Source organism: Stegodyphus dumicola, chromosome 5, assembly GCF_044657685.1.
Source record: "Stegodyphus dumicola isolate Sdum_Otavi_A_Nest chromosome 5, ASM4465768v1".
NCBI classification, from domain to species: Eukaryota; Metazoa; Arthropoda; class Arachnida; order Araneae; family Eresidae; genus Stegodyphus; species Stegodyphus dumicola.
Genome location: NC_140772.1, coordinates 21716855 through 21734562, shown reverse-complemented (window position 1 = coordinate 21734562; position 17708 = coordinate 21716855). Strand labels below are relative to the sequence as shown.

The following is a 17708-nucleotide window of genomic DNA, read 5'->3' as shown; positions in this document are numbered from 1 at the left end:
TTCCTCTGGAAGCTTCCGTTTTTTACCAGTACGGCCACCCTTGAACACCTTCCTTTTGTCGTCTGCTTGTGGTCTTGGCCGTTTGAAGGCAGCTGGTCTTGGTGGAACCGGGAAACTTCTGTTGTGATCCTGCTTGGACCTCGTTGTTGGCCGTTCAAATTTTTCTTGTACTTTTTCCTCCGCCGCTGATGGCCCTTCCGCAGTTCGGCGACTTTTGCTGCGGAGAGTTCTGTCGGATGAGTCAATCTTCCGTTTCACAGCCGGGTTATAGTTGCCGTCCTTTCTCCCGGTCCTTTCCACATACGTCGTCCTTCTCCCTTCTTCATTCTGGGGGTGTTCGTGAACTCTGTTTTCTGGACGGAGGAACGGCTTCTTTTTCTTTTTACCTTAAGTTTTTCCGCGGGGCAATTTTCTTTTCACTTGCTTCTGTCTCTCATTGGCTTGCCCTTGTACTTGTCGTTTTCCCACCTCTGGAACTTGTACCTGCGGTGTCTGCCGTACCGGATCCTGCAAAAGATCTGAAAAGATTTGCATTTTATTACGATCGAAGTAGGGTTTAATTTGATCAATATTTGCGGAACAGGTTTCACCATTTCTTGCCTTTAACACTACAACAGCGTGAGTTATTTTTTCTATAACATATGGTCCTTCAAAGCGTGGAAAAAATTTGGCAGTTTTATCTTCTGGTGCTGAAGAAAGTGAATGCTTAATTTTTAAAACTTCATCCCCTACTTTATAAGTTACTCCCCGTCGTTTCAGATCATACTATAACTTCTGTTTTCTTTGTGCTACTTCCGTATTCTTTTTTGCTTCTTTTATTAGTTTTTCTATATCACCCATTTTAAATTCTGGGGCTCTTTGTTGCACATAAAATAGTTTATCTAACGGTGTTATAACCTTTCTGCCTAGAAATAACTCAGCAGGAGTTTTGCCCGTTGTATCATGTTTTGCGGTCCTAAGGGCGAAAGCAAATTCATTGACATAGTTATCCCAGCTTTTATGAAAATTTTTAACATAACAACGGATAATTTTCACTATATTTCTGTTGACCCGTTCCGCTATATTTGATTGCGGCCGATACGGGACCATTTTTAAATGACGTATGCCCAGTTTTTGGCACATGTCTTCAAATATATTACTTACAAATTGAGGACCATTATCCGATATAACTTTTAGGGGCGCCCCGTATTTTAAAATATATTTATTTAAAATAGAATCGGTAACTAATTTCGCGGAGGCTCGTTTTAAGGGAACAATTTCGGTCCATTTACTAAAATGATCAACCATAACAAGGAGATAGCGACTTTTGTTTAACTGACTTTTTGGGAAAGGGCCCAATAAATCGATGCCAATTATTTCATTGGGAAATTCGGATTTAATACTATTTAGAAACTCGGCCGGGCGGAAATTAATATAATTAACGGCTTGACATGTTGGGCAGGACTGGACATACGCCCTTGTTAACTTTTGCAGTTCAGGAAAGTAGACTGCCTCGCGTACGCGTTGAGTAGTTTTTCGAATACCAGCATGAGAAGCTAAAGGGCTGTCATGGAGCTCTTGCAGGATATTTAATCTAAGACTAGCTGGGATAACAGGTCGAAATTCGTTGTTGGAATTCGTAGTTTTTGTGTAGAATAATAGACCATCTATTAGTTCGTAATGAGCCGCCCTATTTCTTATCGCCACAATATCTTGGTGGCTCAAACTCAGGATCCTTACCCAGTTCGGTTATTACAGTTTCTCGGGAATTTATTGTACACGCTGTCAGCATTGCAACTTTTACGGTATTACCCTGTTCGTCTAATTTAATTCGTGATAGGGCATCTGCTACGATATTTTCCTTTCCGGGGGTATGCTTGATTACCAGATTATATTCTTGCAGCTTGAGTGCCCATCTTATTAACCTTGGGGATAAATTTTTCCCTCAGTACAATCTAGTTACCGCCGCATGATCAGAATATACTGTTATCGGCGCCTTTCCAAAATAGACTCGGAACTTTTGCACTGCTAACAGAACTGCAAGTGCCTCTCTCTCGGTCGCGGAATAGTTTCTTTGTGTTTGATTTAAAGTTCGGCTAAAAAATGCCACTGGCTGCTGATTTTGCGAAAGTACCGCTCCTACCGCATAATCCGAAGCATCCGCTGAAATTTCTAAATTTTCATCCTTTTCAGGAAATTTCAACACAGGGGCTTGCGTTAATGCTTGTTTTAATTTTTCGAAAGCACTATTGGCTTCGGCCGTCCACGAGAATCTTGCCTTTTTCCTTTTTAATTTTAACAATGGCTCAGCGATAGCCGCAAAATCTTTTATAAAGGACCTATAATATGAACAAAGTCCTAGAAAAGAAGAGAGCTTCTTTGCCGTGTTTGGAGTCGGATACTTTTGTACAGCGATTATTTTTGATTCATCTGTCTCGATCCCTTTTTGCGATATTTTGTAACCTAAATATTTTAATTCAGGGGCTGCAAATTTGCACTTTTCGACATTAACTTTTAGACCGGCCTCATTTAATAAAGAAAACACCTGTCTTAAATCCTGTATATGTTGGTCGAGATTATCACTAGTAATAATGATATCATCTAAATAGATAAATGTGGACTTTCCAAGAACAGGTCTTAACACAATGTCCATGCATCGCTGAAATGTTGCTGGGGCGCCTGAAAGGCCAAACGGCATACGCAAAAATGCATAAGTGCCAGACTTGGTTATAAAAGCAGTCTTAGGCACGTCCTCAGGCCTGACCCCTATTTGAAAATAACCATTCGTTAAGTCTAAAGTCGTCATAAATTTGGTTGATTTTATGTTCCTTAAAATTTCTTCTATGATCGGTAACGGATATACCGGATATTTCGTTATGGAATTTAATTTACGGTAATCAATAGCGAATCTCCACCTTTTTGGATGCTCCAAAGGATAATCATTATTTTTCTTACATAAAACCACCGGACTAGCATAACTACTTGAGATAGGCGTTATGATCTTTTTACGTAGCATATTGGTAATATGCCATTCTATAATTTTTTCCTTATTCTTATCATACCGGTATGGTTTTTGACGAACCGGCAATGCATCTCCGGTGTCAATACTATGGTTAGTAACCTGGGTAAATCCTGGAATATCACTAAATAAGGAAGCAAATTCACTTACCACTTGTCGGATTCTATCTTGCTCGTCATTAGGCAGGTGGTCGAGATTTAACCTTGGCGGTTCAACCTTTTCTACACGCACTGGTTTCATCGTCAGCTTAAGGGACGCTTCATTAAAATCCAGTGTAGCTTGTGCGTCTGAAAGAAAGTCTATTCCTAGGATTAAGTGTGCTTGCAAATTCTTTACTATAAAAAACATCACCTTTACTTGTTCGTCCTTGATACGGATGTACAAAGGTACTTTACCTACGCACTTACATTGTTCTCTTGCGCCGCTAATACTGTTGTATTATCCGCATTATATATGCGGTATTTGCGAAAATACTTTCTAAAAAAGACTTCTGCCACACAGGAACACTGCGCGCCGGTATCCAGGAGTGCGGTGGCCGGGATATTATTTACCAAGACTTCAATCTTCGGAAGAGTTAAATTTTTCACCATTACTGTATTTAACTTGTAGGAACAGGGGTTTTCGTGGCCTTCGGATTTCCGCACCCTCTCGTCAGCAGAAATCCATTTTAGTTTAAATTATTTTTCCTTTCGGTGCTTTCCTTCTTTCTCCACTGGCCTTGAGACTTTTTTCCTGGGTTGCTATTGAACTGTCGACGTTCGCCGGCTGTTTTTGAATGCTCGGGTTTCCTTGCCCACTGATTCGCTTTTTCTCCGTAGCCATGTGCTTGAGTTTGCTGTAGTCTTGGCGTACCAAATTGGTTTCGCTGTTGATATTGGCGTCTTCTTTCGACGTCCGCCGTTCTTCTACTTTCAAACTGGATTGCTAGCTCAAATAACTTTTCCAGTGTAGTCGGATTTCGTAATTCAATAAAGTCTTGCTCTTGGGGTAGTAACCTCGGCAAAATCACTTGAATTATTTCAGGATCTGGACAGTTTCCATACAAGAGCTTGAAAACGTGAATTTTTCTTAAAATAAAGCTCGAGAGGTTTTCCATTCTTTGTTGATATATACTGAAAAGTTCTGTTTCTAATTTCGCACGATCCCTTACAACAGGGAAGGCTTTTAGTAGGGCAGTCTTGAAATTTTCGTAAGTATAGGTGGGACTTCCTGCTTGACCCAAGAGACTTCTGCCGATACATTTGAACCAGTTAAGCGCTTGGCCCCTCAAAGCGCTGGTAGCTAAGGTAACTTTTTGAAACTCGTGCACGGGGTAGAGCATGAAGTGGTCCTCCAATTTTTCCAAAAAGCTGGTTACCTGTGAGTTTCCATTAAACGTTGCTTCTTGTTTCATCGAAGCGCGCATGGTCTGGACGATGTACCAAATCCTTCCAGGGCGGCAGCTGGCATTTCTGGATTCTGAGCCGTTTCTGCAGGCAGCACAGGTTCTTCTTGAAACTCGGCCATGGTTATTCTTCGTCGGGCGCCACTATCAGGTTCAATGTTTCTTCTAACCTTCTTCGGAAACATACAATGACCTGACTAGAACAGAGAGCTTACTAAAGCTATGTTCACTAATTGTAGTAAGTAGACAGGATACAGACGAAGGGTATATAAAAACCCTTTATTTTTCTTTATATACAATGACTTCCGTATTTCGGAATACAATGACCCTCCACTCGGGGTCTAACGTAAAAGATATAGAAATAAAACTAAACTCTAATTTAACTTTAGAATAAGATTGGCCTTATAATAACAGGAAGCGTATGTAGCACAGAGACTGTGAACACTACAATACGTTTAATTTATCAAGAGGATTAAAACCTCTGGCCTGGAAGGCAAAGTAGCAACTGCGTAACTTCTAAGGTAAGCGGCCTGCTTCAAACTCACTGCTTCCTCTCTTCTGCTTGGCAAAAAGGCCACACTTAAATACTTGGCGTTCGCCAGACAACTTTGCATAAACTCCTTCACGCTTATAATTCTGGCCGGAAGTAGAAAATAAGAAGTGATAGTAAAGATTTAAAATAAAATAAACGTTAGTAAAACTTAAGATCCTTACAATGTGACTACACAAATATGCATGTATCACTATACCTGTTTCGATTAGTGTGCAATGCCAAATTTGTGCAATTCTCAAGTGAAAATAGATCAGGGTCGTGAGGAGAACAAACGCATACAAAAAAGAGAACAATTTCTTTAAAAAGATCATGTTTTATTAGTGATTGTTTTAAAACATTTTATTAATTGATTGCTCTTATAGGAAATTCCACCATTTTAAAAATAGCTGTTGCATTGCTGGGCAAAAACTTAGTTGGCAAAGTTATCCCAAATGCTGTCCAAAGTCAGCAACAGGTTTATAACATTTTGGTGGGAGTGTGGATGATCAGAAAATATAAAAATTTGTGCTGTAATTTAAAAAATATTTGAACATGAAAATGGAAATATTTATTCAGATATATCCTTTATTATCTACTCCCCCTCCAAAATGTTTTTACAGCTTGCAAATCAGGAATGTCATAAAACAAAATTTGTATCATAGAAATGGTTGGTGTTGTAAATTAGATCTATTTAACATATTTGCATTATATATCTTTTATTATTCTTTATAGTCATATGCTTGCATAACCTTATAATTACATTTTTTTAAAAATTTTTTATATTCTGAGCTGCTGAATTTATTCATTTACTTAAAAGTCCATCTAGTTCATCTTAAAATTTGTGATCTTTGCTGTAAATGCTTAGGTGTAATTATTTTCATTCTTTTTACAGAGCTTAAGATGTGAAGGAAGATGAAATGTAGTACAATTAATAGATTTTTTAAATAGCCTGAATACTAATATTTAATATACTGAATTTTTTTTTTTTTTTTTGAAAGCCACAGTAGATTATTTAAATATACTGATTACTTATTATAAATTATTTAAATATACTGATTACTTAGTATAAATTATTTAAATATACTGTTTTTTAATATTTATTACCTTTTATAGGTTTGTTGAAAGCCAGCGTTCTCCATCTTCTGATCCAGTAGTGTTATGGATGAATGGTGGTCCTGGTTGTAGTTCTCTTGATGGTTTCCTTAGTGAACTCGGTCCTTTCCATGTGTTAGCTGATGGAAGAACTCTGTATAATAACACTTATTCATGGAATAGAGTATGTGTTTTTTTTTTTTTTATTATTATTATTATTCATAAAGTTTTAGTGCTTAAAACCATTATGATTATTTACTGAAGATTTTGGAAAGCTAGAATTGTATTTTTCTAATGTAAATATAAAAATGCATTATTCTTTTGAATTCAGAACATTCTGTGTAATTAATTATTATAAAAAATATTAGGTAATTTCTCTATAAAATATATTTTTGTAAGTATCTGCAAAGGTAAATTGCTGAGCATTTGTATTGTGATGTCCTAAAATCAGTTAGAAAATTTACAGTCGATGTTCATTACATTAGCAAGAAAATAGATACTTGGATATTATCCCATTGATTGTAAATCTCACCAAGCAGTGAGGTTTAGTGCCAGTTGTAGATGTTAAACATGATATAACAACACTGCTGCTCAATCGGTGTAGTGGTTAGCATCGCTGACTGCCTTGCGGAAGGGCCTGGATTCAAGTCTCGGAGAAGGCATGGGTGTTTGTAAATGTATAGTGTCTGTGCGGCACGGGGCCACTTTAAATATATGATGAGCCAAAAGTCTTCTCAAGAGGTTGGTGGTAGGCGAAGAGGGGTAGGAGACCCTAAGACCTATCCCCCCAAGGTGCTCTCCATCAAAATTGGGAGTGGAACTGAGCTAAATCACAGTGTCACCTGTAAGGTGCTGAAGGCTGTTGCCAATGACAGGCATAAACTTGCGCTCCTTGCCACGAGAGATTTTGTGGGCTTGGGCTGACTATAGGTCAGACAAGTAAGCATTAGAAACAACAACACCACTTCACAACTTGGGCATTTTCATTTTATATAAACGCAGTTGATTCTTAATGAATCTCTCTCTCTCTCTTTTTTTTTTTTTTTTTGTTGTTGTTGTTGTTGTTGTTGTTGTCTATAAATTAACTTCCATTGTTTCCTGCATTTTTGGAAAAAATATTTAAATTTCAGATCTTTTTTCTACGGAACCACAAGCAAAGAATTATTATAAAATTTATAGGATCCTACTATTAAAAAAATTGTGTGTATTGAAGGACAGGATATGGTCAGCTAAATATGGCCAAAGTTTGTACTCGTAGCATTCTAAACATAGCTTCCAGTGAAATTGGTGGATCTAACAAAATAGTGAAAAGCGACAAACGCTTTTTTATGATGTGCAAAAACAAAATGAGTAGAATACTGATTGTTTATTAAATAAAGCAGCGTTACTTCCTCTAAAATGCTGCTGAAATTATTAGCTCAGCTTAGACAGGAAGGCAGGATCTTTGCTAGCTTTCATGCTTTAATGATAGCCAACTTTCATGCTTAATAGTACCAAATATAGTTATTAAAACATATATTGTAAGGAATTAAAAATAATTCCTTCCATGTGCAGTTATAATTGCAATAGCTGTACAGTCAATGTGGTGGTGGGACTGTACCTGTACTACCATTGGTGAAATTCTGGTGGCCTGCTCACTTATACCTGTACCTGTAATGCAACAGCTTGCATATAAAATCTAGCAGAATGAAGATCCTGTGACTAATTTATTTTTAAGTATAGTGAAGCCTCTTGTGAGTACAGTCTCTGACATCTAGAACTTAAGTACATATCAGTACTGAGCATCGTCTGTCTAGACAACTGAATTGGCAGAAGATCAAAATCATCAGGAAATACTGATGGTCATATTAGACAAGTTCCATTACATTTTTTATACCTAAAACATCTGTTTCTCTGTGTATGTGTAAATTAAATAATGTATCAAAACTAATCATCAGACTTAAGACTGAAAATCATTAATGTAAAGAATTAAAAGACATTCTTACCATGTGCTTTTGTGTTTAGCATGTCAGTCAGGTGATCTGATGCTTAGTTCAGCATTCGAGCACAGTTTATTTTTATGTATTTTTTCATTCCTAAATTTCTCTACCTTTTAAGGAATGTTATTCAGTGTGCATTATAATAAAAATTTCTAGGTAAAATGTATGTTTATCTCTATATCTATGTTTTTTCTGTTACTTGCATTTGATTTCTATTGGTTTGAAACATAAGTAATGGCCATTTTTTTTAATTAAAAAATTTTTATTTCAACAAAACAAAAAACAATAAATTAGTCAATAATATCGGAGTTTTTGGATTTTCCCCATAGACCTAAGATGTCAAACTATAGTCCTTTGGCTACAACCCATTCGTTTGGTTATTCTCAAGTGGTTTGACGCACGTCTTTGTACAGAAGTTCATTCAAATGCTGTTCATCAAACTCATTTGGTCTTCCGAAATGAGTAGCGTCTTCAAGGTCGAAATTTCCATTTTTGATTTTGGCAAACTAATTTCTTGCAGTTCGTTCAGACATTGCACTTTCTCCATACACTTCACAAAACTCTCGGGCAGCTTTTGGAGCATTGGTGCCTCGATTAAACGTAAAAGAAGAAGGTGTCGAAAATGCTTATTTTTGTCAACTTGATACTCCATTTTAATGATCTGAAAAATAACAAAAATTAGTTCAGACAAAGGAATCAAATATGCTATCTTGTTGAGGGAAAAGATTCTCTTTCAAATAACACAAAACATGCCAATACATTTTATTTTTACCATGTAATTTTAAACACAACATAAACAGTCATTACTTATGTTTCAACCCAATATTTGATCAGCATCTGAAATTCATTCAATTTAAGAACTTTTAATACTTAAAACCAGAATTCTTTACTTTCAGTTTTTGAATGAAATTGTCCTAGTATAAAAACTATTGCCAGCCATGCTGTGTTGTATCTAATAATCATGAGTAGAGTAGTAAATTTATCATCTGGGAAAAAAGAGGGAAATTTACAAGGTAAATCATGAAATTTTTATGACCCAGAATTTGCAGTAACTATTTTAGAAAAGTGTCACCATCTAGGATTTACACTAACAATTTCATTAATGAGAAATTATGGTAAAATATTTAATAAAGTTTATACAAAGCAATAATGCAAATAAGAAGTATATAATAATAAGTATTGTATTACAGGTTCCTTAACTTGTCACTACAAATAAGATTAATTTTGGCAGTGTTATCTATGCTGTTACCTGAAGCTAAGATTTCCAAGTGGACAGCATTTTGATAAATTGTACATACACAGATTTTCTTTTATGATGCCTTGTTTATTGCTCTATAAGGCATTATTAAAGAATTGTTATGCATTTGTACTATTGATAATGACTAATCTACTTACTTTTGTAGCTTTGACTGCTTGCTTTAAGTAGCTTAGAAAAGCTATTATTTTTTGTGTTTCAGAATTCTAGGAGAGTTTTCTTAATTAAATTATAATTATTTTATACAAACAAAATAATATATAAATTTGTCTTCAGCATCAAACTTAGGGATGCATTTAAAAAGAAATCTTATCATTTTCTAGCAAAGAACTTAACACTGATTGTGATTAATCTTACTGCGCACTCTAAAGTTTGTGTCTGGTTTGACAAGGTTGAGCATTTCATTTTCGTCATAAATGAATAGAGCTCATTTAGCAATTTAAAATTCAAAGTTCTGGTTTAGAGTCTGAGAAATTTTTTATACTGCAGTTAAATTAATGCCACTTAAATTCTAATGTAATATTATGCTGTTAATTAATTTAATTAATGCAGAAATTAAAATTAATTAAAAATGAAAAATAATCCAATAGTTATAATGACAATTTTACAAAAAGTAGGAAGAAATCTCAAATTTCCAAATATATCTGATAATAGAACAAATTGACATTTGCAAAATCTCAGAAAAATCCCCTGAAATTCATGGAAATATGTACCATGATTGTGTTATTATCTTATTCATGGATAATAAGATCTTAAGAGTTTTTTTAGTTGATTGATTATCAGCAAGATAAAAGTTTCCAGTAAATGTGTCCTAATATCCATAAAGAGGTGGTGTTGCTAGCCCATGGACTATGTTCTTTTATTTGAATATCTCTTTAGATTATACATCATATATACATAAAAGTGAATGTTTCTCATTATTCAGAAAGTCACTGAGAGGTTTTTCATATATTAGCATAACAAGCATGTATCACACCGCAAATATACAAGTTATATCATCATCCAAGTCTGAAGTTAGAATCTAAAAAAATCACTTAGATGGTGCCATTAAAACGCCATTTTTTAATTTGAACCTGTGATAAAATGGCGGAGAAAAGAAATTATTAAAATCACCACCAATTTTACTTCTGCCATTTAAAAAATAAATAACTGACTAAAAGCACAAGCTTGCATACAGTAGCTTTCTTTTTCTATTTAGGATTTTTTTCAGGATAAAAATGTAAGTTAATTACAAAATGAAACTGACCAAAGAACATACAGTTTAGTATATCTAATTAAATATTAATATATTTTACATCAGAATCATATTGTAAATAGTTCAGTAATCTGAATCATTCATTATAAAGTGAATTTTAGTCACTGTGCAGTTCTTTTGAAATAATATTGCTGTGTTGTGTGAAAACTCTTGTTTTTTCACATAAGGATTTCCTTGTTTTTAAAGCCTATTTGTAATGTACTAATTTTTGTCATAAAATTAGTAAAAAATGTCAAGAAATCCTATAATTATTTTATTTTATACTTTTTAGTGCAAATCAAGCTAATAGAAATAAATAGCCTTTAGATTAAAAAATTATTTTGTATATTATCATATTTCAAGGTTGGCAGTTATTTATAATTATTTTCATTTTGTTAACGATTGAGATAAATTAAGTTCTTGCATTATTCTTAGCTATTATATTGTATTTTGTAGCAAAATGTATTAAACTATTCAGTTATACATAGTTAATTTAATCATTAATTCATTACGTTTATTCAGAGAAATTTTTTCATTTGGTCATGGAAAGTCAGAGAAAAGTTTAATTTCAATGAAAACTATGTTATTATCTCCTTACACCAGCCATAAGTAAATCATACACTTTTGTATTTCCTGTGTGGCTTGCTTTGAAACATTTCATTTTCTTTGAATTTGTCTACGTTGTAAATGATGTACTAGATGTTTATCAATCTTTTATTTTTGTTAAATGCTGTCTTTGTTAATGTATTACTACATTTTGATGTGATTTTTCATATAATATGTAACTTTTTTTTCCTTTTATAATTTTTATTTTCTTCTATAATTTTCATTTGTTATATATTTTGTAATTTCTGATATTGCTATTTGTATTTCATTTCTGTTTATTTGATTTTTTGCAATAAAATCCATGCTTTTTATGGATATTTTGTTTCTTTCCTTTCTGTGACAAATTCTTTGATAACTTTTATATTACCATACATTCAGTTATCTGGGTTTGCTTTGATCTGAATTATCCCATACAGTTAAAATTCTGTTTTATTTATATCAGTGTTTATTTGTGTAGTAATATACATGCAAGATTTTGTTTCTAAAAAGTATTATTTTCTAAATTATTTAGTTTACTAAATAATTATATTTACTATATATGTAGATATTTTTGTTCATTGCTTTTAGTATATCATTATGTGTTTTTCTTCCCCAGGTAGCTAATGTATTGTTTTTAGAAGCTCCAGCTGGTGTTGGATTTTCTTATTCTCGGGACCAAAGATATGACACAGATGATGATACAGTTTCATATGATAACTATTTAGCAATACAGCATTTTTTTAAAAAATTTCCCCAATTTAAGAAGAATGATTTCTATATTACGGGTGAAAGTTATGGAGGCATTTATATTCCTACACTCTCGGTGCGTGTCTTGACAGGACCAGCAGATATAAATTTCAAAGTATGAATATTGTCAGAATTTTTATTTACAAAATTAAGAATTAATTCACAAAATTGTATATTCACTGTTTTATAAATGGAAAGTTTATATAAATGCAATAAGAATTTATAATTTTAATGCATTATTACATATGCTAATCTTATTTTGAATGTTTTAGGGCTTTGCAGTTGGAAATGGATATTTAGATGCTGCTAACTTAACTAATTCCATAGTCTTTTTTGCTTATTATCATGGTTTAATTGGACCAAAGTAAGTTTTAATAGACTTGATTTTTTATATGTAATATTATATACCTTACAATGCTTGCTTAATTTTTTCTTAAAACAGCTTATTATATTTGTGTTCCAGTTGTTATACAGTAGTTAACTGGTGCATAATAGAGGATTTCTCCAGTCTTGTAGATATCAAAGTAGCAGTGTGTATTAATAATAAGTTTTTGCTCATTCAAATTGTAAAACTAAGAATAATGGAGTTGTTTCAGTTTGTGATAAAAAATATGGGAAAAGGTTTCTATAATCTATGTTGTTTTGTATTCAGACATTACATAAAGTAAATTAGAAATTTTTTGTCAATTTTGTATACAAAATATTTTTAGTCAGTTTATATTTTGTATGCATAAAATGATCATTCTTAATTATGAATGTATACTTGGAGGTTAGAATTTATTTTTGCATGGTATTTATGGGTAGTTGCATAATATCCCCTCCGCCATGAAAGATAGATACCATAGAAGTTTGTGGAGATCCTGCCAAAGTTGCACCTATCATTCCTGTGGAATTCTGAAGGAACTGATGCCTCTTTATTAAAAAACAAATAGTATTCGGCCCCTTTATTTATTTACATTGTAAAAAGGCTTGTGCTGATTTCTAGTATTTTGTTAGATCCTCCGATTTTACCAGAAGCTCTATTTAGAACACTATGAGTACAGACTTCTCCACAGATAACTTTTCTAATCTGTTACTGTTTTATCAACCATAGATCCCAAATTTTAAACACAATTTCAAAATGCAAAGGAAAAATACTAATATAAATAATGAATGAATATTAAAAAAATAAATAATATAAATAATGAATAATATGCTAATTTATATTTTTTCATAAAAAACATGTAGTGTCTTATTGAGAATGAATCAAGTTTGCATTAAACAAAAGCACAGATGTTATGAGTATGTTGTTATGTCTGGTGCAAGAAAATTATGCATAAATAACCATATAAATGATTCAGTTTGTAGTAGAAATATCAGTTAATAGGAAGAAAAAAATTTTGATCCAGAATTATAAAAACAGCATAGCTGTCAATTCTCCTAGTTTTCTATTGCATTACCCAGTCTCCTAGTAGATCATCGATTCTTCTGATTTTCAATTTTTAATCTTTGTTGAGAAAACCTACCAAGGAAAATATTTCATAACAGTAATTGAATTTGTGAAGATTAATTTATTTATTTTTACTAATTAGCCCAGAAGGGCTATTAATTTCATTTTGGCATTTTGTGTTGATTCATTATAAACAGCAAATCACTTTTTAAATTGTTGCCACCAAATGTTAGACACCTGTATTATATTTAAAGAAATTAAATAATGAAGAACCTGTATAAATGTATATGTTTCTCAGATTGTGATAAAACAATGGCACCTAGAGCCATTAAATTTTGAATAATGTACGTCTCTACCCGAATATGGGCATCCTGAAGCCCAAATTTGGAATTTGTTTTAATATCTATTTCATATTTTAGAAAGCATTTATGAGTTTTTTGATTAAGAAACTCAACAATTTCAAAGTGAGCAGTGGCAACACTGTACAGAAAAAGAAAAAAACATTTTTATCTCGAACGCGTGAGACTGTGTATCTGAAATTGTAAAGATACTCTCTTTTAAATATTTTGTGATATTGCTGTTGAAATGAATTTTATGGTTTAAGTGCGAAGAACATGATATTTAATAAATAAAGGATTACACAAAACGCTAAAAAAGCCCCTTTGTGTGTAATATAAAATCTGAGTGCCTTCGATTTTTTTCCCCCCTTAAGTTAAATTTTTAGTTAAAGCTACTTTCCTTGTTTTGCCTACTTGAGGCCACATTGTTACTGTGACTTAATAGAGACTTGATTCTGTGGCATTGAATGCTTCTAGCAATTAGGCTTGTCCCGCTGGCTTGTACGAGCCAGAGCTTTCATGCACATTTACTTTATCCTGTGGGCTGTTAGTCTACATTTTATTTTAAGTTCAGAGTTACTTGTGTAAGTTAATTGCTTCTTTTTCATCTCTCCTGTTTCAACAAAACCTAATGTCTCTACAGTGGTGCCTGAACTAAAAGGTGGTGAGTGATGATTCTTCACCACCAGGATTTGGCGATTGGATCCCCTTAAGCTTCGTTCAGACGGGGGTGTAAAGGGCATAAGTATTTAAAGCAGATCTCCATTGCCATGACAACCAGTCTGTGCAACGTCACAAAATCTGATTTAGGGCTCGTGGCATAGGGTTCAAAGTTTTCAACTTTACGCCGAGTTTGGGATAAGCGTCGACCAATCAGAGTGAAGCTAAATCGAAGCGGCGTTCTACAGAAGATTTCGCTATCACTAAACAAGCAGAGCAAACGCGGGAAATCAATCGAGCAGGAGAACAGCGTGGGAAAGTTGTAGACACATACATGCATGCACAAATGTAGCTTCTCTCATTGGCCATGGCTTACACCCCGTTCCCACAAGTGTGAAAGAATTCCCGTATTTTATGCCTTTATGACTACGCCTCTATGCCCTTTACGCCACCTTCTGAACACAGCCTTAAATCCCAGTCGCCCTTTAAAAGGGATTATATAAGGTATTTCTCCCGCCTTGTTAGCATGTCTTCATGGTGTAGTGGTCAGCACGCTCGACGCATATTCAAGAGGTCCATGGTTCAAGTCCCGGTGAGGGCATTGCTTCTATTTCATCTCTCCTGCTTTGAAAAAAATGAATATCTATACAGAATGACCATCAAACATTTGTAAGCATAGTGAAATATCAATTCCAAATCAATAATTGTAATCATGACAAAATAAATTATTCACTAGGGAAAAAAATCCCCTTCTTCATTAATGTTGAAATCACTTGAAGGTCCTGCCATGTTATGCTTGGTTACAGGTCTAGTAATGTCACTGTCACTAGAGTTGTCCTCACAACCATCAAATCATCCATTCATAAAGTTACCTGCATCATCATTCTCATTCTGATTATATGATAAATTACTGTCCAAAACTTCAGAAAGCACTTCAGTTTCATTCATTTGCTTTCGTTTTCTAAAAGAGGCTATTTCTAAAATCATGGGGAACTTGAAGATAATGACTATTCCAATTACCAAAATGCAATCAGAACCTGTAAATAAGAAAAGAAGAAAAAAAAGGTGGAGGAGCGTTTGACTTTAATATATTTACTACTAACACCTAAATATATACTAAAATAGACTAAGTACTACATGCTAACATAAATACAGTATATCAAAACAGGTGGCATGTAAAGACAGCATGTAGAAAACAGGAATTATCTGTTCCAAATGTGTTACTTTATTTCCTTCTTCATAAAAACTAAACTGACTTATTGAGAATTAAAGCATAATGATGTCACACTTATCTGTTATTCACATTTAATCACACCTCTCAGCAACAGCTTTTATTTGTTCCAAGTCGTAATCTATTATGTACTTTGTGATGGCTTTTAAGTCAATCTCGTTTGTTAAATTTTGACTTCCTTGTATGAAGCAAAGGAAGTATTGTAATTGCAAAAAGTATTTTTTCCAGAAAGCTTTGATAAAGCTACTGCTTTCAGTGATGAAGTAAAATTTTATTATGTCAGTATTTTATACTGTGTCTTGCTCTCTTCTTATTGCAAAGTTCTTCCATTGACTTCTGGTTTATTTCACATTATTTAATTCAGTGAATTGATAGTCATAAAGATACAAATAATGTGTTAAAAAAAGGCAGCATTATTTTTAGAAATATATTAATTTACATTATCTCTGATACACAGTTAGATGATCTGCGATTACGCATTCACCATTTATCACAAATATACATGGGGAACATTCTTTTCCTTGTTGGCACTTAAATTTCATGCTACTTTAATGTGGCAACTGCTATTTCTTCACCAATTTATGATTTCATTTGAGTCAAATTCTCTGTTTTTATGAATTTTGTATCCACGGTCAGAGGGTAAACATTTTTAGGTATTTATTGCATTCACGCTGCACTGAGTTATTAATCAAAACCTAGGACAGAATATAGAAACAGATTGGTAAGAATGAAACATTTGTCTAAACAGTTATAGTAATAGATCTACAACACATGCACAGGTTCCTGCCATAGCTCGTGCAGTGTTATTTATAGGTATAACAGGATTTTTTGGGCATACTCTGGTTATAGAGTTATGACCATGTTGTTGTAAAATTAGACTGACAGTTTGAAGCAAGTTTCAATCCCTTAAAATGGAAAAATGAAAGTTATGCAACTTGGCAAATGTGTTTGAAGGATTGAGCATGGTTATTTTAAAGATGCACGACAATTTAATCAAGTAAATGTTAAAATGTTTGTTTTGAAAGTGTCAAAGCACTTGCTTCTCAAACTAGTAACTGTCTTATAGATCTCAGCGAGAATTGGTAGGTGATAACACCCATTTTAGTAAACTATGATCTATATGAACTGCAATGTATAGAATTTTTAAATATTCTATTCATTTATTCTTTCAGCAAATTATTACTTGTGTTAATTTATTTCTGTCTCTTTTGTAAAAAATTACATAATTCTTGATTTCATTTTTTAAAATTCTATATACATATATATAATTTTATTTTTATTATTTATTTATTTAAGATTATGGAGTCGTCTATCAACTTATTGTTGTAGTGGCATTGCATCTCAAGAGACATGTAATTTTTATAGTCCTCCTTCTATGAAATGCGGTGAAGCCGTAAGTCTCTCAAATTTATAGGAAATTATTTCAAGTAAAATTAGATATTAAATAGAATTTTACGTTATTCTTTTGTTTGGTATAACTTTTTAAGATTTATTAAATTGATATTTGTAAGATTCGTTGCATTGACGTGAATAGCTTTTGATTCTTTAAACAAAAATTCAAGTTTTTAAGATTTTAGCTTAGATAACCAAATATACTGTTGTAAATTTAGGTTACAAGTCATGAACAAATGTTGCCTTTCATAAATTCATGTTTATTCTAACACATTTTAAATGTTTACATTTCATGTTCCATAAGTTACATTTTCTAATCAAAATACATTAATCTATACTATTAAAATCTGTGTGCATCTGTCTGTTTGTTTGTGGCATTATCTCCTCCGGAATGGTGGGGACTTGAATTTCAAGATACCCTAGGATTCCAAAAATTCATTGGAAGACATTTCGACCATTCTAATCTTCATGCGACTTTTATTAATGGAGATATTAGTTAAAAACTCTGAAAATGCTAATTTCCACCTTCCTTTTTCAGAGTGGCAACAGTCTCGCACACTGGAGATAAAAATCTGCTTTATTTCGAGAAGTGTTGCCACTGCTCACTTTCAAATCTTAAAGTTTGTTAATAAAAAATTTCTAAGTTTTACAAAATAGGAAATAAAAGTAGCATTTCCAAGCTTGTTTGACTTCAATCAGCCAATATGTTAATTAAAAACTCTGAAAACACTAATTTTCACCCTCATTTTTCCAAGTTGCAACAGTCTCGCACGTTGGAGATAAAAATGGTTTATTTCGAAAAGTGTTGTTACTGCTCGTTTTCAAATCGTAGATTTTTATTTATTATTATTA

The 17708-nt window shown here is 33.1% G+C and overlaps 1 protein-coding gene across 2 annotated transcripts in view; it reads left to right on the top strand.

The window, feature by feature from the left end:
• LOC118195456 (lysosomal protective protein-like) overlaps positions 1–17708 on the top strand; it is a 55030-nt gene that overhangs the window by 14547 nt on the left and 22775 nt on the right. For both annotated transcript variants that reach the window (XM_085816500.1, XM_035366784.2), the window contains 4 exons: positions 6028–6190; positions 11676–11921; positions 12079–12170; positions 16761–16857. In XM_085816500.1, the coding sequence (XP_085672626.1) occupies positions 6028–6190; positions 11676–11921; positions 12079–12170; positions 16761–16857 (598 nt within the window). The remainder of the gene's footprint in view (positions 1–6027; positions 6191–11675; positions 11922–12078; positions 12171–16760; positions 16858–17708) is intronic.